The sequence below is a fragment of the Nycticebus coucang genome, chromosome 2 (assembly GCF_027406575.1).
Source record: "Nycticebus coucang isolate mNycCou1 chromosome 2, mNycCou1.pri, whole genome shotgun sequence".
NCBI classification, from domain to species: domain Eukaryota; kingdom Metazoa; phylum Chordata; class Mammalia; order Primates; family Lorisidae; genus Nycticebus; species Nycticebus coucang.
The window spans coordinates 59820407-59841551 of NC_069781.1; the positions used below are offsets into that span (position 1 = coordinate 59820407).

General features: G+C 41.7%; 1 protein-coding gene across 2 annotated transcripts in view; it reads right to left on the reverse strand.

Moving 5' to 3' along the window:
- ADAMTSL1 (ADAMTS like 1) overlaps nt 1-21145 on the reverse strand; it is a 1032656-nt gene that overhangs the window by 114188 nt on the left and 897323 nt on the right. For both annotated transcript variants that reach the window (XM_053571995.1, XM_053572002.1), the window contains 2 exons: nt 18336-18489; nt 16384-17506 (listed from right to left, as the gene is read on the reverse strand). In XM_053571995.1, coding sequence (XP_053427970.1) covers nt 16384-17506; nt 18336-18489 — 1277 coding nt within the window. The remainder of the gene's footprint in view (nt 1-16383; nt 17507-18335; nt 18490-21145) is intronic.

A 21145-nucleotide genomic window follows, 5' to 3' on the forward strand; every position in this document is an offset into this window, starting at 1 on the left:
TTTTATTTCCCACAATACTACGGAGGGCTCTCTGTAGACAAGGTGCCAAGTAGAATGAAGGCAAAACTTGCCCTTTAAGGTTATAGCGAGGCAATTCCAGAACAATCACTGTCTAGCTCACTTTTTTAATCTGAAAAAATTACAAGAGTAAAATTGTGAGTGCCTACAACAAGCTTCAATCCCATTCCATCTCGGCCGACTTTGTTTTTCTTCTTCTAGATTTATGCTATTTCTAGGAATTACTGGCTACATTATGGCAATGAAGCGGATTAATGACTAATGGTGACTTAAAGCTGAAGTCTTAGGAACTCGGTGAGGATGACATGAATGGAACGTGCACGTGGAGGTGGAAATCTAGAAGGGTTGCGGGAGGGGCCCAGTGCCTGGACCTGGTAGGTGTCTGAAGTTCTCAGATCATTCAACAGCACACAGTGGTTTAGTAGCCACTTTGGGGGCTTCTAGAGAGTTAGTTATTTTTGTCTTCGGGATTCTATCTCCCTTCACAAGCCTCAAAAATCTGTTCACTGTTAACATCTATCCCTGTGAGGCAAGCAGGTGACAGGGTGGTTTTCTTGGAAAACATAGGCACTCATTATAGGCATAACAGGTGGCTCTCTCCATACCTGGAAGCCCCATCTTTTCCCCACCATCCAACCAAGCCCCCTCCTTTGTAACTTTGCCTTTTCCTTCACAAGCCTTAACACAGAAAGGTCAGGGGAACTCAGAAGTCATGGTGGAGAAATTAAGACTAGGAGTGATATCTGTCCCACTATTATGACTCTTTCTTTAATAATTCCCTTGCTGGGTCTCCCAGACTGTGTAAGATTTGCAGTTCAGCACCACCTCCAGTCAGTTCTTAATTATTCTGAGGTGGGTGACCAGCCTGACAAAGCATGCGGCCTCTTCAGCTCTGCTTCTGGCCTGGGGCCTACTGCTTTGCTCGTTCTTACCTACTGTTAGAGGGAGGGCAGGAACTAGAAGGCAGGCTTTACATCATTTAATTTAGTTATGTATGAGCAGTTCTGGTGAAAATGTGGAAGGAAACGGAGCACATTAGTTAAAGGGACACTTTTGGATGATTTACGTTTGATTTAGTACCATTCCAGATTATCATCATTATTACTGGGGACAGTCAAACTTTCGTGGCCTTGAACCAGAGCTAACATGTTGAGACGGTGGAAAGGAAGCCTCTGAAAGAGTGTGACCTAACTCTTTCTTACTCACTCATCCAACAAATGTTAGGTGGATTTTTTCAATTACATATATTAGTTTCTTTCAAAGAAGTTAATAAGAGAAAGATGACTATATAATTTACTTATCTTTGGTAAGCCATACATTATTTTAGAGAACAGTGTCACTGTTTTCCAGGGGAATCTTATTAGATACCACATAATAGGATATGATTGCTAAGTCTCTTCAGGTGTTTAAGCTGTTTTCGATTTAAAAAATTAAACTGACTTAATGTTTTAAATATTTTTGATGTCCCAGGAATATTTATGCCATCACAACATTTTCTAAGTAATAATAAAAGCAGGCCTAATTCAATTGTAGTGGAACTCAAGATGATGGAACTTTAGTATATTACTATTTATCATACTGAAAAAATAGGGATTAAATTTTACTAAGTTTCCAAATAGTTAAGATAGTTGCCTCCCTAGAACTGGCAACACCTCTCTTTTCCTTACAGAAACAGTTCTTAAATTGAAAACTCAGAGGAAGAGTCTAGAAGACAGTTCTTCTGAACTTTATTTTCTTTGTACTATGATTTAGGTAACGGCCACTGGCAAATCCTTTCACTTTCAGCCTATTACAACTTCTAAAACTCAGTTGGAGTATGTTTTCCTACTCAGTGGGAGGAACTGTTAAACTAAAGTTGATAAGATGTTTCTAGATCATCTTTTGGTATTTCCAAATTTTGTTGGTAATGCTGGGAGGATGAGGAGATTGTGAGGAAGGAAGGAAGAAGCCCACATGATATTAGCTAACTTTCCCCAGGCAACTTATTAGAGGTCCAAAATTAGTTTTTTTTTTTTTTTTTTTTTTTTCAAAGAACTGCCTAACCTGTAAGATCTCATGAAGAGGGTGTAAACTGTTCTTCTTTGCTGTGCCTAACCATCCTTTTTTTTTTTTACAGGTGGGGGTTAGCTTTTGTAGCTACATGGGCACTGTTTGAGTAAACCATAAGGCTTTCTGCCCAGGCTGGAAGGCTAGAAAGGAATTCCTACAAAGTTAATGAAGTAATCCATCATTGGGCATAAAGCCATACAAAATTGAACTATAATAGCATTAGTGAAAATGAAAAGGAGTAAATAGATCATGAGATTGAGCATTTGTGAATTCTATTATACTATAAATTGTGTACACAAAAAATAAAAAATTACAGCATTTGACTTCATAAAAACAGTCTTAAGTATTACTTTATGACAAAACCTACATGGGACAAACCTGGATTTGTCACTTACTATGTACTTATACATTATTAACCACCCAGCTCAATGGTAAATAGTTATTTGGAGGCAGAGTTAGGATTTGAAGTAGGACTTCCCCACCCTTACTTTATAATACCTTCAAGATAATCATAAGATTTAACTGGTTTAGTCATGCTTTCTTCTTGTAATTAGAAAGCTGCCCCAAAGCGTGTCTTTTGTACAGTTGGTCCATTTGACTATTCTATTTCTTCCCTAATAACCTACCAAGGCATAACTCCTTTCAGGGCTAGGGGAGGATTTGACTCCTTTTATCACTACAGTATGTCCATAAAATTGGTAGATGGTGGCTTGGAGGCTGCCACTAGGGGGAGCGCTAGTTCTGGAGCGAGTTGGCAGCAAGGTTCTCTAGGAAGCATGACGGGGTGAAGGAGACTTAAAGCATCATCAGCCTCCTTATCTAGCCTGGCAACTAAGGACAAAGACAACCAGAAAAATAACAGGTGGGCATTAGCTGGTAAACACCAGATGTCTACTCTATTAATGTAACTTAATTTTTTAGTAGCTGATTTCTGTCAGCGTGTATTTAGGTTTCAAATCTGACAGGTCTGTTTCAGAATGCACCAGCACAGAAGCATAGTGCAGCTTTCCAAGCAAAACCAGAATGATTCCCTCTGGGGTTGTTTTGGAATTTAAGGAATCAGAGGATGAGGGGACACAAAATGGGTACAATTAAGACCTACACAGCAGATAGCACTGTGGTCATGTTAGATGTATTCATACTCCCCACTTTCCTCCCATGCCATATCCCTCGCCCCCTTTGGTTTACTGGGCTAGAACCTACCACTTTGTTTCTTTGACTATACTTTCAGCCAGAAAATGAAGGAGCAGTTTTGTTTTTCTGGGGACCTTTACTTGTTAGCTTCTTTGTAATGGCATACTTTCTTAAACATTCTACAAGTTAAGAAAGAACCATTTGGAAGAGAACAAAAAAATTGTTTTAGTTACATAAATAAAAATCCTTGACATGGATGAAAGTAAGATATAGACAAAATGCTCATGGGCCAGTTCTACCAAAGTACAATCTCCTTAAAATGGAATCATCTCCTTTGCATTTGCAATGTGCAGTGATATAGTGCTTTTACTTAAAAAGAGGCAGTTCTGGGTGTATAAAGGCAAGTCTCTACCAATTCTGCAAGTGGAGTGGTCTCTGTCCTTCACTCAACTGTGAGTACCACTGCCTTGTGGTCTCAAACTGACCTCCATGACCAACCATGAGGAAGTGACTTGTGGAGGAAAGGACTTCTCCAGTTGAAGTCAAGGGACATGGACTCCAGTCTGGAGTAACACAGTGGTCTTGGGCAAGTTATTCAACTACGTAAGCCTACGTATTAAGAATAATACTGACCTCCAAGAGTTTTTGTGAACATCATATAAAATAATATATAGACTCATTCTTACTGTCTTCTAAGTAAAAAGATTATTGGCTTAAATATGTCTAATATTGGGTATTTTTTTTAATGGCACAGGTAGTACAAGTATCTTCAAGTAAACTCTTTGGAATTTCCAGTATCAGATGAAATTTTCATGTTCTGGGCACAGAAATGCCTATCTACCACTTGAGATGTGCTATTGTTCCATCCCAGGCCTCTCATCCTAACAAGTAAGCATTCTTAAGCCCATTTTAGGCTTCGACACAGGACTGGAAGCTAGAAATCATAGGTGTATCCTTTCTCTTTAGAACAGTAGCCAGGGTCCTCTTCCTCCTTCTATTTACCCTTCCAAATTCTCCTTATCCCTTGAGAACTAATTCAACTTCTATTTCCTGGTACTACCATAGTCTGTAAGAATCGCTCCCTTTCCTCATCTTCCAGTTGTTCAAAGCCATACTACAAAGCCCTTTCCAATCTATAGTATCTCATCTCCTCAGTTGACTGTAAGTTATTACCTCAGGTATGAGGACTCTTTCTTTTATAATTCCCTCTTCAGTTTTTCAGCATAGTGCTGGCATGCTGAATAAATAATAAACACTATTTTCAAAGCAAAGGAGGAAAGTGATCATCTGTATCTTCAAGATAGCATAGTGATAATGGTCCAGTGCACAGCCTTCATAGCCACACTGAAGGGTTCCAATTCCAGCTCTACCACTTAGTAGATCTGTAGCCTTGGGCGAGTAATTTACTTAACTTCTCAGTGGCACACTCTCCTCATTTACAAACTGTGGAGAATTATATAGTACCTTCCTAGGGTTGTTGTGAGGATTCCAAGTGAGCTAAAGTATTTAAAGTACATAGGAAAGTATCTGGCATGCAGTAAAAGCTACAGAAGTGTAGATCATTGTGATTTTGCAGCTGCTGTTACTGTCACCATTATCACCATTCATTCTTTGTGCCTGAACCTGTACGTTCTGGACATTGTGAAGAGCTGTTTTGATGTGGGTAGATGACTGAGAAAAGTATGGATTTCAAGGAAAAAATATAAACCAGGGATATAGGGAAGGTGCAAGGGGTTGGCAACTTCCTTAATTCTATTTTTGATTCAGGAATTTCTGGATAAGGACAACTAGTTATTTCTGTAACTGTTTTAACACTATTAATAAAATACTGAAATTTTAGATCACTAAAAGGGAAGTCAAGGATCAATCCTGCAATTTCAGAAAGGTATATAAACAACAAGAACAAGAGAATTAGGGTTGGAAAACAGTGAACTTAGGAGGAAATAAGCAAAGTCAAAGGCATCTGTTCAAAGAACATTACCCCAAACTTCTATTTCTAAGAGGAGGTCTTTTCCTTATTGTAAAATGAAGATTTTTTTTTTCTTGTTTAGGGATTCCTTAGATTAGGATAATCAATTCTACCACAAAGGGGAAGTGGGAACCAGTATTTACTAGAGAACTGTATACACTTTATATCATTTTATTCTCATGACCACGTTACTGGATTGATATATGTTTTCCCATTTTAGAGAGGAGGCAAAAGCTCAGGGATGTAATTTGCTTAGCTAGTGCATGGCGGAAGCAGGAGTAGAGAATGACCTTTGACCTTTTCTTGAACTGACTGCATCCAGGCATCCACTGGGGCCGAGTAGGAAGGCATGTGGCTTGGCCTCGTTCTGGTGTGGGGGAATTTATGCCAAGGTTTGTAGTTACTCAGGGAAATGGACAATCATTAAAGAATATTCTGAATTTTAAATAGTTCTAAGCAAAAGGAAAAAGGAATGCTGTGAAAAGACCTCCTCTATGAGCAAGAATTTTTCTCTGAAACCAAAAATTATAGTAGCCTAGAGGTTTTCAAGGGAGAGTTATATTTTTGTACAGATATTTTGGGGAACAAAGTTGAGGTTCATAAAGAGTTTCATATCACCATTTGGCGAGGGCAGATTTTGTTAACTTTTGCTATTTTTAATGTAATAGCTGACTAAAAGTTATTTGATTCCAGAAGTGTCATGACTGCTCAGTGGAAGTATAGAAAGTATTTTTGGAATGGGAAAGGCCACCTGACCACACATTCTTAACCCTGTCCTCCTCCTTCTTGCCAAATCTTTAGCTTCCCTCTCTTCAGAAATTCATGAAGGCTTAAATTTGCTAAAATGTGTAGTTGTATCTGCTTGCTGGGTAATTCGTTTCAAACTATAAACTTTTGCATAAAATGACTCTGATAGGATTTCCTATTTATCTAGGATAGGGGGTCCTCAAACTCCAGCCAACTGCGATTTGTTTTTGTAAACAAGGTTTTGGTGAAACACCATCACAGCAGCGTAAATGTTACCTACATTGCTCTCATGCTATAGGGCCAGTAGCTGGGACAGAGATAGGATGGCCTGCAAACCCTAAAATGTTTACTATCTGACCCTTTACTAGCAAAATTTACTGGCCTTTGACTTACAACATGGAAGAATTTTTGCTTCTGGTTTGTCTCACTGACATCCTTATTTCTATAAAAAAAAGTTAACCACATTTGGACTTCTGCCATTTGCTAGGACCACACTTTTAGGAAGAGTAAGCTAACTGCTAGCAGGGTCTTTGGCGATCCCCTCACCCAGTGGTTCCCAACCTTCCTAATGCTATGACCCTTTAACATAGTTATGATATGAGGAACTGTATTAAAAGGTCGCGGCATTAGGAAGGCTGAGAACCATTGCCTAGCTTTTCACAGACTAGCCAGTGCCTGACTCTAAGCCTCACTTGTGCTATCTGGTTGTCTCTGATTATGTAAATATCCTCTGATGCTTTGTACCTGCCTGATTCATGACGGTCATGTCTGTGACCTCTGCATTGACTCCTAATATTTTTCTTTTGCTGAGGCTTATGTATTTACTGGGATGGTTCTTTTCTCTTTGGCTCACTATTTTTACACTTTTCGACTGGGAAAAACATTTGTCATCTCCATTTCCTTTAGTTCTGTAAGGGAAACAAGCCAAACCAAATTGAAACTGGCTTATTTTTCCCTATCTTCTCTGCCTCCAGTTTTTAAATTATCTACAAACTTGGAAACTGCATTTTATGTGCTTATGAGTTTTACATATAACATTATTCACAACTATGATCCTGAAATCGACCCTGAAGGAATTTCCCATCTGATTCTCTCTTCCATTCTGAGACGTTTCCAACGGTGGATATTCTGTGTTGCCCAAGTTAAAGTCTTCCAAATACTCCTTAACTTGTCTCCTATTCTACAACACTTTTGAACATATTTCAAAACTTTCTGGGAAGTATGAGTATTTAGAGCCTACAGATTTCACTTTCCTACCAGATCAGAAATGATAGCAAAGGATGTCAGTAGAATATGACCATGTTCTCCTGATGCCCAGATTTAGGCTGATACTTCTCCAACACACCATGTTCCCTTAGATACCTTTCCACTCCAACTCTTTGAACAACTGTGTCGATGTCCCTCAAAATAAAAGCAAAGCATTTATTTTGTGATGTCCTGGAAGACACTGTGACACCATGGCCCCCTGTCTAAATGACATCAATTATGGATACAAACAAGCATCCATCGTGTGCCATGCACTTTATAGACATTCCGTTATTCACGCTCTCTCTGTTCAGAAGGGCAGAAGAGAAGAAAACTTAGTGCCTAGTTTTATTAGTATCATTTTAATTGAACTAATAAGAAAGCCAGGTTCAGAGAGGTTAAAGCAGAGTCATAATACTAAGTGGCAGAACTGGGATTTGTGCCTAAGTGGCTCTGATTCCAGCCTTACTGTCTTCTACCATCATGCACTGCCCTTTGTGTTAACTGATGTACCATCGGGTTGTTCCTTTGCATGAGGGAGGTGGGGAGAGTAAGGTGGGTACATCCAGATCCAGAAGAGGAGGAAAACAGGAACAGACTTAGGGATTAAAAGGCAGATCCAGCTTTTCCCCTAGGATTAAATGTAAACGAATATCACCTGTGAGCTGCCTCCCACCTTGCCGCCCAAAAAGAAATGTATTTTCTTTACAATATCTACCTTAACATTATTCTTTACGTTCACCTGCATTCATTTGGAAAAATCTCATAACCTTGAGGAAGTTCTTCTGCTTTAAGACTTACATCAGCTGAACTATGGGTAATATGTGATACCAGCTCACTCTCGGTCCAACAGTGTTAAATTGTGAGCAAGAACCTCCCTGCCAGTGCGGTGCTATCGGGTTTAGATCTTTCCTGGAAGAACAGATCTATCTTCATCCAGATGTTTTTCTCAATTTGGTAATCCAACCTACAGTGTGAATTTTGGAAAATCTGGCATTATCTTTTCAATAAGGAAGCCAGTATTGTCTTTACAGGTACTGTTTCTGGAGTTAGATTCAGACGTAGAATATTGAATGTATATCTGTCCATATTACATGAGCCTCTTGGTATTAGATAAGGAGAAGGATTATCTACCTGATTCTTTGGCCAGGGGAGTGGTGTGTGTTGCACTCCATCCAAATGTAAATTGGAGTTAGCTTTTGCCTGAATCTCAACTCAAAATGTGAACGGTTCAGTGTTTATACAAAATAACTAAAAAGCAAGGAACAGTTTGGGTTCATCTTGCCTGTGGTCTAGGACTCTAACACACTCTTGGATAGGCCACCAGCACTTGTAAACACACCTAGTCAGAGACAAACACAAATGTAGCAATTGTGACTTTTACTGAGGGCCTAGTGTGCCTAACATTGTGCATATTTACACATATATTTTTACATGTAAAAGTAGAGCTACCAATAAAGTGTCAAAACCAAAATAAATTGGAAGCCAGCTGGCTGGAATACTGAATGCTAATTTATGCTGGGCCCAGGTGACTCAAATAACTTCCTTATAAAACAATGGCAAGGCCAGGTATTCAACTCAGGCTAAAAAAAAAAAAAAAAATCAATAAATGGAAAATAGTCCCAGGATCCAGACTGCCTTGGATTCAAATTCTAGCTCTACTACTTATTAAGCATGAGACTTGCATCAAGTTTATCCAGCATCTCTGTGCTTTGATTTCAGCATCTGTAAAATGGGGATAGTAACCACAAAGGGTTATTGTTGGGATGACAGAACACCTGAAATTCACTGAAATGCTCAGTAAATAAATGTTTGCTGTGATGATGGTGGTCATGATTTCTCCATTGGTCTGGCTGTGATTGAGACAGGATGTCACAAGGTAATTACTCTCCATGCTCACTGACCCTTCAGCAGTGCTTTTCACAGCATACAGTTGTGTGCCATAGAATCTCAGGGTTCCTGAAACTTTAGTGCAGAGCGTGTGGACAAGGCAGAAATGTTAGCAAAGAGCGGTGTCACTCTGGAATTCTGCCATAGTGGCATATGAGAGACTGGAGGTCCAGATTTATGGAACCATATACATGACAGCCTCCAGACAATTAGAAAACCTCCCTCCTAATCACTAGCATCCGTCTATTCATGCCTTTGTTCATTCATTCATCAGTTTTTCATTTGTCAAGCATGTATTATGTTCTTAGAATTGTGGAGAAAAAAGATAAAACACACTTCTAAACATTTGCTTAGAGGGAGTCAAACATAATCCAGAAGGAAATTTAGAAAAACAAACAGCTATTTCTAATGTGGTGGTGAGGGCTCAGACAGAGCATTATGCATGGGGTACCATGTGAGTCATGGAGAGGGTTCTCGATGGGCCTTGGGGGTAGGCTTCCTGTAAGAAAGGGTCAGAAGGCCACAGACAAATTTGTAATAGCAAGTAAATGCAATTGCTGAGGGCAGAGGCTCAGTGACACAAGGCAGGCAGACGATGTGGTATAAGATGAAGCTAGAGAGAGAGGCAGATGCCAGATAATAAAAGCTGTGAGCATCATGGTAAGGCATTATCCTCAAGTGATGACAAGCCAATAAAAGAATTTTAAGTGTGAAAAAAGCATGGCAGGTTTACTAGAAAGATGCTCCCCCAGCAGCAGCATGGTGAATGGTCTAGAATAGGAGGTGTAACTTCTGTAAAGGGACAGATGGTAAATATGTACAGTTTTGGGGGCCACCTACAGTCTCCAGTATATATTCTAATTTTTTGTTTTTAATAACCTTTTAAAAACATAAAAGCCATTCTTTTAATGATCTATTACATAACCTGGGTTCAAATCCCAGCTCTAGCATTTATTGAGTGTGAGACCTTGGGCAAATGAACTTGATAGCTCTGTACTCAATTTCATTGGCTCTTTTAATGACCTTTTCAAAGTCATTCTTAACAACCCTTTAAAAGATGTTAAAGGTACTGGCTGTAATTTGCCAAGCCCTGGTCTAAAGAAGGCAAATACAGAGTTAGGAAGCGGTTGCAATAATTTAGAGCTGACAAAGGCAACCCAATGTGGAGGTGGTGGGAAGAGAGAAAAGTGGAAGGATTAAAAAGCCAAGGAAAAGCTAGAATGGTCTAGATTTAGAGACTAAGGAAGAAAGAAAAAAATTTTCAGCTTGAGAAGCTGGCTGGTTTGAGGTGTTCCTGATGCTGAGATAAGGAATCAGGAGTTTAGTTTTCTATATATTGAGTTGACCTATATGTTGGGCACCTGAATGGGGATGTCAGCTAGACAGCTGTACATACAATGAGAAGAGATATTTAGTCTGGGGATAGATATGTGGGAATTGCTGGCATAAAGGGGCATGCTGGAGCCACAGGCATCACTAGTGTATTAGAGTGAGACCAATTTCTTCCTTTCGAACAAAAAATATAACCTTTTTTGTGGGGAGGTGTGGAGAGGGCTTTTTTTCCCCAAGAGAAATGTATGTTGCATGCGGCCTTAGAATATGAGGTAGGAAAACAGAATTCTATAATAAACTCTAGACATATTAAGTAGGGCTTTAAAAATTCATAATTAATAACCTCAAAGGGTCCAATATTGAAGACAGCATTATACATGCAAAATATTTTGGGGGTATAAGTTGGCTACTTTAGGGCCATAACATCAATGTGTTCAAACCTCTCAGGTACCTCTGCGCCCATGAAGTGAGGCTAGAATACTTTTCTTCTAACGGCTTTTCAGGGCAGCAATGCGGTGAAAACATCAATGACAGATTCACAGGAGCTGAAAGGACTCAGCAATGAAAGCAAAGAGAAGAGGCCAAGTTCTCTTGTTTTTGAAATCAAATGGCACACAGCCCTCTGAAAAGAACTCGCCTGAGAGCTGTGCTGAGAAGTCCAGTTATGCTTCTTTGTTCTCAGGCTGAACCAGGTGGCTACACTTAGTTATTTTAACCTCTGGCCAGTTCAGAACTTTTCCAGAACACTGGCAGCAGTTTGGAGGCTTCCCCCACGTCTGCTTCCTTCACACTTAGGCCCTTGCATATGCAGAGTCTGGTCTCAGTGATCCAAGACTTAGTATGAAGGAAACACTGCTCATGTGCACATAGGTGGGAGGGAAGGCAGGCGAACAGGAGAGTGCCTGGAAAAATGAACCCCACAACTCCTAAGTATCATTTCAGCAGGGACTTCTGTCTATCTCAACCAAATCTTCTAGTTGAGCTAAGAGCAAGTGTATAATTCTACTCTGAACTACTACTTTTTTCTCTCAATGCTCCCTAAAGGTGGTCCTTGAACTTCAGGCTTCAGAGTCCCCTGTGGTGCTTGTTTAAATGAAAATTATGTGTTCTTACAGTAGAAAAGAGTTTCTGGAGTTAGGGGAGTGAGATAGGTAATTATTATGTACAATGAATTAGAGAACCCCTTCTCTGTTCATTTTTAAAAGTTTACAAGTTTAAAGAGTGGTGTTCTGGTGGTTGGAGCTGAATACAAACTGGGGCCTGGAGTTGTTTTATCCTGTACCAGCGCTTTCTTCGTTTCAGGAGAGCAGTGTCCTTGCTTTACTTATCACTTACTGTATCTAATGTCCAGTAAATATTGGCCTTGTAGGGGCTACTGCGATGGCCACTTAGTATCTCCCAGCATCCACGCATGGGCCTCTACAATCCAGATCAGGTTATTGTGCTGCCTAACATCCTCCCAAATCTTTCCGTGGTACTCAGAGTAAAACTCGAACCTATTTTCACAGTCTCTGGTCATGCTTACGACATCATCCCGTATAACCTCTGTATTTTGCCTACCATTCCAGACAAATGTACTTTTTTTGGGTTCTCTGAATACATGAAAGCCATTTTCACATCAGAGCTTTTGCACTGCTGTTCCCTTGTCCAGGAATGTTGATGTCACAGAGGACCCATCTGAATTAGTCATCAAATCATTCTCCATCACACCCATTTTAATTTTCTGTCCAACACTTGTCATCATCTGATATCTTTTTGGTTCATTTTCTTTGTTTATTATCTCGCTGTATTCATTCATTCACTATTATTTAGTACCTATTTGGTGGTAGTTACTACTCATAGTATTGGGGCTGTAGCAGTTAAGAAAGTCTTTATCCTTATGGGTAGGCAGTCAACATATAAATTTCTAATACATCGAATGATGATAAAATTCTCTAAATAAAACAGCTGAGTTAAATGGCTAGATAATGATGAGGAGTGTTCTTTTAGATAGAGTGATCAGGAGGCAGAATGCTGAATGCATGTAAACTCTAAGAGAACACAGATTTCTAATTATTATATCATTCCTAGCAAGTCTATGCCAGGTAATTTATCTGGCATATACTTGGTAGATTAATAAATACTTATGGAATGATTAAAAATGTCTACCTCCTTCTCAGCACTTAGAATATGGCAATTACTCCTTTGGCCTTCAAACTAAGGACTGAGTTTCACCATCAGGGAATGAATCTTCTTTTCCTTCATCCCTAGTATCTAACATAGAATGCGGCTTCAAGTGGGCATAAGAATGTTTGAAGAATAAAAGGAGTAGGGACTATGAAAAACCAACCCATCATAATAAGCTGAAGGGACACCTGTTAACTACTGCCTGAGAAACCAACATGTGTTTCTAAGAAGCATCTGAATTTAAACTAGTAAATTATATAGATGATGAGACACAGTCGTATCTGAATTATTAGTGATTTATTCATAAACTAATTTCTTTCAAATCAAGCTTTAAAAGCTAAAGAAGTAATATATTTCTCTTAGTCACTTTTCCCCTACCTTAACCTGTATTGTGTGCTCAGGCAATACTTCCAATAAACTGCAAAGTCCTATACACCAGTAGGTAGCTGAATCATGCAGACTCTCAGAAAGGCAGATTTGGGCACTAAGCAAAAACAGACTAACGGAACTGTAACCTCGGGAATTTTTCTCAACGGCTACCAGACATACTAATGATGACAAGCAATGAAACCCAAGAAAGAGGAGGTCACCAACAGCTCTCAGCAAAGCGGTCCCAATGGCCAGCTCTGTGCACCTCCCGCATGATCTGAGCAAATATTATACATTTGCTGTCTTTTCTCAAACAAAACTTGAAAAACTGCATGGAAAACTAAGCTTCAGTCATATTTCACATTGGCCAGCCAAGTAAAATGAAAAAATTATAATGTCAAAGATCAGAAATGGAAATCTCTTGTTTTTTCCCTACTGCATGCCATTACTTGCATTGAAAAGCTTTGTCAAGGCTAGATTTAGGGGGAAAAAATCTCAATGGCAGCAAAAACTATTTGTCTATGCCTGTTATGTACCTTCCTTTGTAGTGCTCCTCCCTCCCCCAACCAGTGTCCTGAAGGATAGAGAACCTGGGACTTGCCTTCTGCTGCCCTAGGCCCAATATCCTTCATAGCCTTAGCAACTAGTTATGCCGTATACCTAGTTATAATTTTTCCAGCAAGATTTCACCAAACCTTCTCCATCTTAAGGCCATTGGGGTTAGATATTCAAAGCCCATTAAAGTGAAAATTAAAAGGCTAAAGTAGCATTTCCTACATGCTTTTTAAAAATGATTGGTAGCCCTCAGATTACTAAAGCAAAAAATTGTTCAGTGATCAACAGAGTATCTCAAAAACCTGCATACTGTATTGTCCACTGGAAAAGTCACAATACACATTGAAATGCTTAAAAGAGTTAAAAAAAAAAAACCCCAAATAATTTTCAGTTGGGGGATAGTGAAAAGCATTTAGGAACATTAATCAGCTATTTAAAAGGGAGATAATACTGTAGATCACTAAGTACTTTTATGAAAATGTCTCCTAGACATGTTGTTAAATAAAAACCAAGTCAAATTTCTGAACATGACTAATGTTCTATTAAAAACCTCAAATCCTATGGGTGCATATATGCTTTTTATATAATACAATAAAATATATAAAAATTCTAAAAGGATGTATACCAAATATAAAAAGGGATAGCCTCTGGGGATTAGGATTGGGGGGGATAAGGGAACTTGCACTTTTTGTAGTTTTAAATATTATTTGAATTGTTTTATAGCCTTTTATTACTTTTATAATAAAAATCAAGTGCTATATTTAAAAAAAAAGACATAAAATCCAGCCATAAACACATCTGCTTAGCTTTAAGTGAGCACTTCTCAAACTCATGTCATCACTAAACCTCAGTTTGTGGGGCACTCAGAAGCAACTTGTGCCACAACTTTTGAAGTTAACTGTGATCACAGATTTCCCCATCAATATAGGAGTATTGATCTGTGGCTTCTGTAATGAGTGAAAGAGGTAGGAGGGACTTCGGAGATGGTTTGGTACAACCCCCTCATTTTTAAAATGAAGAGACAAAGCCTGTGAAAAGCGAAGGGCCTCAGCAAGATCAGCTTGAACCCCTCAATCCTTCTACAGCTCCACCTACATCATTCCCATAGTCACAGGTGATCTAGGCGGGCTGTGATCCTTGAATTTCATAGAATGTCTCCAGCACTCAAAGAAACTGTCCTGACCTCTGAATAAGCCATGGGATCACAGTTCTCCTTACAGTCAAAGGCAAAGCAGAGTCCTGATGACACCTCTTCTCATTGCCCTGCCTTACTGTGTAAGTTTTTGGGAGGAAGTAGGAAAGTGTTAATTCTCATATTTTCCCTCACATGGTCTACTCTGATTCCCTTCAATCCCAATAGTACCAATCTTGGTGCCTACCCTGGAGAAACTGGCTGGTGGAGGAGATGGCATGATGTAACAGCTATAAGATAGGTGTGAGTTGCAGAGTACCACCCACCTGGGCCCCACTCATCATCCCGGGGACCTGACATAGGAGGTTGACGATAATCTTTACAACCATGTTATAATGATTTTTGAAGAAAACGACATGGATCACAGGAGTTAAGCTAATTAAGGAAAGTATGAGCTGGGGAGGATCCAGGGGCAAACGAGAAGAGGTTAAGTGCATAGCGTGCTGCCTACATTCACATAGTCTCCAGTGTTGTGTGGGCTCATTATCTGTGGCTCAGCTTCTCTCTAGGTGCAATAGTACCTAACTGTACCGAGGGATTTGGGGCAAGATAAACAAGATAATGCCTTCAAAGCACTGAGCACCGTGTCTGGCATATGGTAAGAGTACACAGAAAAAAATACTTAGTATGTAATTACAGCTATTGGGTATGTGAGTACTAAGGCTGAGAGACAATACCAGTGACGAGAGGCAAGAGGTTAAAATAAGGAATCTAGACTTGAGGTCCACGATTCTATGATTCTTTACATGACTACCTATCTTATTTTTGTCACATACCTTGGCTCTGCCACCTAATAAATATGACCATTAGCAAGTTACCTTATGTGTTTCCTTTTCTGCAAAGTATGGATAAAAACTGTACCCACTAGTCAATGAAATAAAACATATAAAGAGTTTACATTTGCCCGGCAGATAGTCAGTACTCAATTAATGCCAGTTGTTGTTGTTGTCAGGGTCATTGTAAAGATTAAAAAAGGTAATATACAAAGAAATATACATAGCACGGTGATTGGTATATACATAGTAGTAAAAAAATAGTGTTATTATTATTACTTCTACTACCATGGTTGATTTTGCATTATGAATGGCTATGGCTGAAGGAGACAAGTAATACATGCTGTCATCCTGATAATGACACATCAAAACAGAGACTCACTCCAAGAGATATTAGGATAATTAATCACAGGTCTGACTGGGAATAAAAGCTTTCTGGAACAAATAACCTTGTCCAGCCCAGACAGAGGATGGGGCTCACCCTTGGGGAACAGCAGGTGCTGGCTGCATCCTCTTCCCAGCCTGGGGACCACACACAAGGAGACAGTGTCCCCATGCTGAAGCTTTTCAATGGCTCATCTCACAGAGCAGTAACATAATAAGGCCCTGGCCTTTCTTCCACAAGTTCAAAGTTATCCAGAGAGTATCTTATTCATTTGGGGGATCCTATGGGAATTGGGGTGGATAAGGAGGTTGTTTGTGTCTTATAAAGATGAAAACACACAGTTTGGAGAAATTAAATACCCTTTTTTTCCTCTAACCATCTATGAGCGCTGAGAGTGGACCTGAAACCCAGGATGTGATCCCGGGGCCCATGCTGTCTAAGCCTTACCTTTGGAAACACTTTGAAGTAGGTGTAAATAGTGTGACTTGGGCCAGATGTGGTCCCCTGCTCCCCTCCCTTCGTCCCACCCCTTCCTAGACCAGGTAGCTGCAAGGCTCACCTGTCACTGAACTGAACCTCCTCTCCATTCCTGGCCCAGCTGATGGTCGGCCTTGGGTGGCCTATGGCCTCACAGTGGAGAAGCACACTCAGCGTCCCGCTGGCCAAGGCCACTGTCTGTCCCAGGTGGGTGACCACCTCAGAGGCTGAGAGCTGCTGGGCAGCTGAGATCTTCCGCAAGATGGTGGGCTTGCGGTGTGGCCTGCGAGAGCTGCCCCCGGCCTCGCTCGCGGAGGTCCGCAGGGAGCTGCTGAGGCCAGACACGTGTTTATGAGGAGGGACAGCCACGGGGGGAGTCCGCCCTTCAGAGGGCTTGAGGAGTGCGTCCTGGTGCTCCAGGTGGCTGCGGAAGATATCCTGGGCCAGCTGGGCCACCAGGTGCTTGCTGTAGAGGTCGCGAAGCTCCTCCGGCTGCTGGGAGAGGTTCCTGAGAATGTCGTCCAAGCGACTCTGTTCGGCCACCATGGTGAAAGGCAGGTGCACAAGGGCCTGCTCGGCGCCCGGGTCCTCCTCCGAGGACGCGTTCCTCTCCGCGGAGTCCTGCACCTCCCACGAGGCCAGGAGCTCCCCGGGCCAGCCCCCCTGCTCCAGCAGGCGGGAGACGAGGTCGTCGTAGCGGCTCCCCGGGTCGGCGGCCAGGCCCCGCTTCTCCGCCTTGCTGCCGTTGGAGAAGATGCCGTTCTGGTGCTTGTGCGTGTGCAGGGCCTCCTTCAGGCCGGCCTTCCTCGCCGCCAGGGCCTCCTCGTCACTCCGCAGGCTCAAGGGCCGGGCCACCAGCTTGCGGTTGCCTCCGACGAGCTTGATCACGAACTGCTCCCGGGCCGGGCCGGCGGAGCAGGTGTACACGCCCGCGTCCGAGGGCTTGAGGCGGTGGATCTTCAGGTAGCCGAAGGGCGCCACCGTGACGTGCGCGGAGCTGACCAGGTGCTGGCCGTCCTTCTCCCAGGTGATGAGCGGCTTGCGGAAGCGGCGCGTGGGGCAGCGCAGCACCACGGCCGTCTTAGGAAGCAGGTAGGCGAATCCCCCCACGGCGAAGTGCAGCTTCCTCTGCCGGCGGGTCTGGATATAGACCTTCCTGGCCGCGGCGATGTGCGGGCTGTGCTTGGGGGCCGGCCGCCCGGGCCCTGCGAGGGGAGGCCACGAGGGAAGCGGACGGACGGGGGTGGGGGGGGGGGGAAGAGTGGGGGAGGGGCCAGGACGCGTGGAGGAAAGGGTAGGAAGCGAGAGACAAGAGGGAAAGTGCTCATCAGGGTTTATTTTTGGCCAGGGCCTATTTACCGCCTATGTTTTACAGGGAGAAACTGGCTCCCAGCTGGGCGCCATCAAGCTCCCCCCACAGTCAAAACTAATAAGGGGCAGGGGGCAATCTGAATCACCCTGCTGGGTCTTTCTGTCCCTAGAGGCTGAGACCAAGGTGCTAGGTGGAGGAGGAGCCCACAGGAAAGGCAGTTCCTCTCATTAAAAGCATTTTAACAAAGCAGAAAACAAAGGGAAGGAGAAGGTCCTCCTTTAAATGTTTATCTTTGGGGTCCTGCAAAGCACCAGAGCCCTAATGTACCTGGTGAGGAGAGCCCAGAAGTGTTACAGCTCTGGGGATTAATATTAAACATAACAAATCTGTTTTGAGTAGTTTAAAACCCCAGAGTGGATAACATTAGACTTCATTAGTAATATGCCGCCTCTAGCTTCCAGATCTCTGTATGCCAGCAAGTGAACTTTGCTCTACCCCCTGCAAACTATTTTTCCAGTGGAGAAGAGAATTCAGCCAGGCCACGTGTAATTAAGATTCCTTTTCCACCTCCAGCTGAGCTCTCCAGCCTGCAGCCCTCTAAGTGGCTTTACTGTCCCACCATCTCCCGCCAGTCTTGGGTTTTGGGAAGGCAGCAGCTTAGCGGCTATGGCTGTTGCTCTGTGGGTTCCAGCTCCCCAGCCCTGCAGCCCTGACATACTCACTTGCACAGGTTGCCAGCATGCAGGGCCTGATGGAGGAAGAGAAAGGCAGAGGTGGGCACAGTGTGGAATTGACAACGGTGGAGACGCCACTTTTTAGCACCTGCCGGCAAATGGCGCTTCGAGTCTGGGTGCCCTCTCCACAGCTTGTGGAGCACTGGTGGGGAAAGAAAGGCCAAATGCATGTAAATTTAGGAAACCAGAAGCTAGTGGACTTTATATGGACTCTCAAATTCATCAAAATGTGAGAAAAGCTGCTTGGAAAAGGAACAGCCAGTGACAGAGAAAGAGAAATACTAATTATGATGTAACATGTGGAAGACATGTCCATCTTGTAGCTCCATTACATGAGATTTTCTACTTTGAGGTTTCCTATAGCCATTTTTACCTGCTCTTTCTTCTATGGCCTGGCCTTTGTAACTGTAGAGCTACCAAGTGCCATGTTCAAATCCCAGCTCAGTATTTCACTACTTGGCAAGTTACATAAACTCTTTGACTCTGTTTCTACTTTTTATGCTTATTTTGCAAGGCAGGAAATTAAGTAAGATATATATATATATATATATATTTTTTTTTTTTTGTAGAGACAGAGTTTCACTTTATTGCCCTCGGTAGAGTGCCGTGGCCTCGCACAGCTCACAGCAACCTCCAACTCCTGGGCTTAGGCAATTCTCCTGCCTCAGCCTCCCAAGTAGCTGGGACTACAGGCGCCCGCCACAACGCCCGGCTATTTTTTTGTTGCAGTTTGGCCGGGGCTGAGTTTGAACCCGCCACCCTCGGCATATGGGGCCGGCGCCCTGCTCACTGAGCCACAGGCGCCGCCCAAGATATATATTTTTAAATACCATATACAGAAACAATTGATGGTGATTCTTTTCTTCTTTCATGAACAAATGATTATATTTAATGTGAAACATTAGGTATGTGAAGCATTAAGTTGTTATGCATCTACTTTGAGGTGGAGTGCTAGACGTGATGGAGAAAAGATATCCAGGTGCTATTATTCAAATGACGGGGAAAAGTCCAAATGCATTAAGATGAAATAATATATTAGGAAATTATAGTGAGATAACCATTTGTATCCACTACAATGGCCACAATAAAAAAAGACAGACAATAACATGTGCTGGTGACGATGTGGAAAAATTAGAAACCTCATGCACTGCTGGTGGGAATATAAAATGTCACAGCCCCTTTAGAAAACAGTTTGGTAGTTTCTTAAAAAGTTAAACATAAATTTATCATATGACCCAGCAAGTTTACTTCCTGGTATCTACCCAAGAGAAACAAAAACATATATCCATACAAAGACTTGTATGCAAATGTTCATAGCAACATTATTCATCATAGCCAAAAAGTGGAAACAACCCAATGCCCATCAATTGGTAAATGGATAAACAAAATACAGTATATCTGTACAACAGAGTATTACTCAGCCATAAAAAGAAAAGTATTCTTATGTGTGCTATAACATGGATAAACCTTAAAAATATTATGCTAAATTGAATTTTAAACATGTAAATTATACTTCAATAAAGTTGTTTATGGAATAGTAATTAAAGAATTTGTATAAATATTCTAAAATTAATGCTAAACATTATTGGATGATTATGGAACCCTAAATATAGGTGGGGTCTAGGTGGGTGTAGAGAAACAGTGATAAGATGACAGGTAGGAAGTTTTCAGAACAAAGGTAGAAGGCTGTAGTGGAGAAGTCCAAGATAGGCTTGATGGCAGAACTAAATCACTTTAACTGAACAGAGGGACCAAGTTGAGAGTGCCAGGAGCTAGAGAGGTAGTTTGGGGCCAGACTTTGGAGACCTTTAATTTTCAGATAAGAGGCTTGGAACTGGTCCACATGGCAATGGGAAGCCATTAAAGAGGGAATGACATGATGGAAGAGGTGTTCTGAGAAGGTTAATCTGGCAGCAGTGTACGGCGGGAATGGGAGTAGGAGATGGATGGAAGGCAGGGAAGGAGGCTGCCACGGTAGTTCAGGCTGCAGATGATAAAAGCCTGAACTAGGGTCGTGGCAGTGTGCCATGTTAACTTGAAAAATGACAGTAAAAATGCCCCCAAATATTATATTTTCAAGTTGTGTATGCTAACACACTATTGTGTGCAATATGCTGTGATATACACCACCCTGAAACAATTTTAAGATGCAAAAGATGGAGATGAGAATCTAACCCATTACTTTTATTGCCTGACAATTGTAGATTCCAGATTCTACGCATCACTTATTTTATGGTAAATGGCAGCACCAAATCCAACATCAGATGGGATGGAGGTAAGGGGACTGAAAAAATTTTAAAGCATGGTTATTTTAGGGCTGCTAAGTGGAAACATAAAAAAAAACAAACAGTTAGATGGCAGGTCAGAAGATCAGGTTATGCCTCTGGTCAAGTATAGTTCTTTGTCTAATTTCAACTCCCACATCTCTGAAATAGGGAAGCTAAACTAGAGCAAAACCAGATTTTCCAAACTGTGTTGAGAAAGTGATTCAGGGGCTTCTCAGGTATTGAGGAGATCCAGCCACTAATGATGTGAAACCCTTACCCATACTTCAACCAAAACAGCTCTGATCCTATCTGTTTTGGAAATTTGGCTTCACAGTAACTTTTTTGTTTTAAAGACAGAGTCTCATTTTGTCACCCTCAGTAGAGTGCTATAATGTCATAGCTCACAGCAACCTCAAACTCTTGGGCTCAATCAATTCTCTTGCCTCAGCCTCCTGAGTAGCTGGGACTACAGGTGCCTGCCACAATGCCTGGCTATATTTTTTTAGAGAAGAGGTCTCGCTTTGGCTCAGG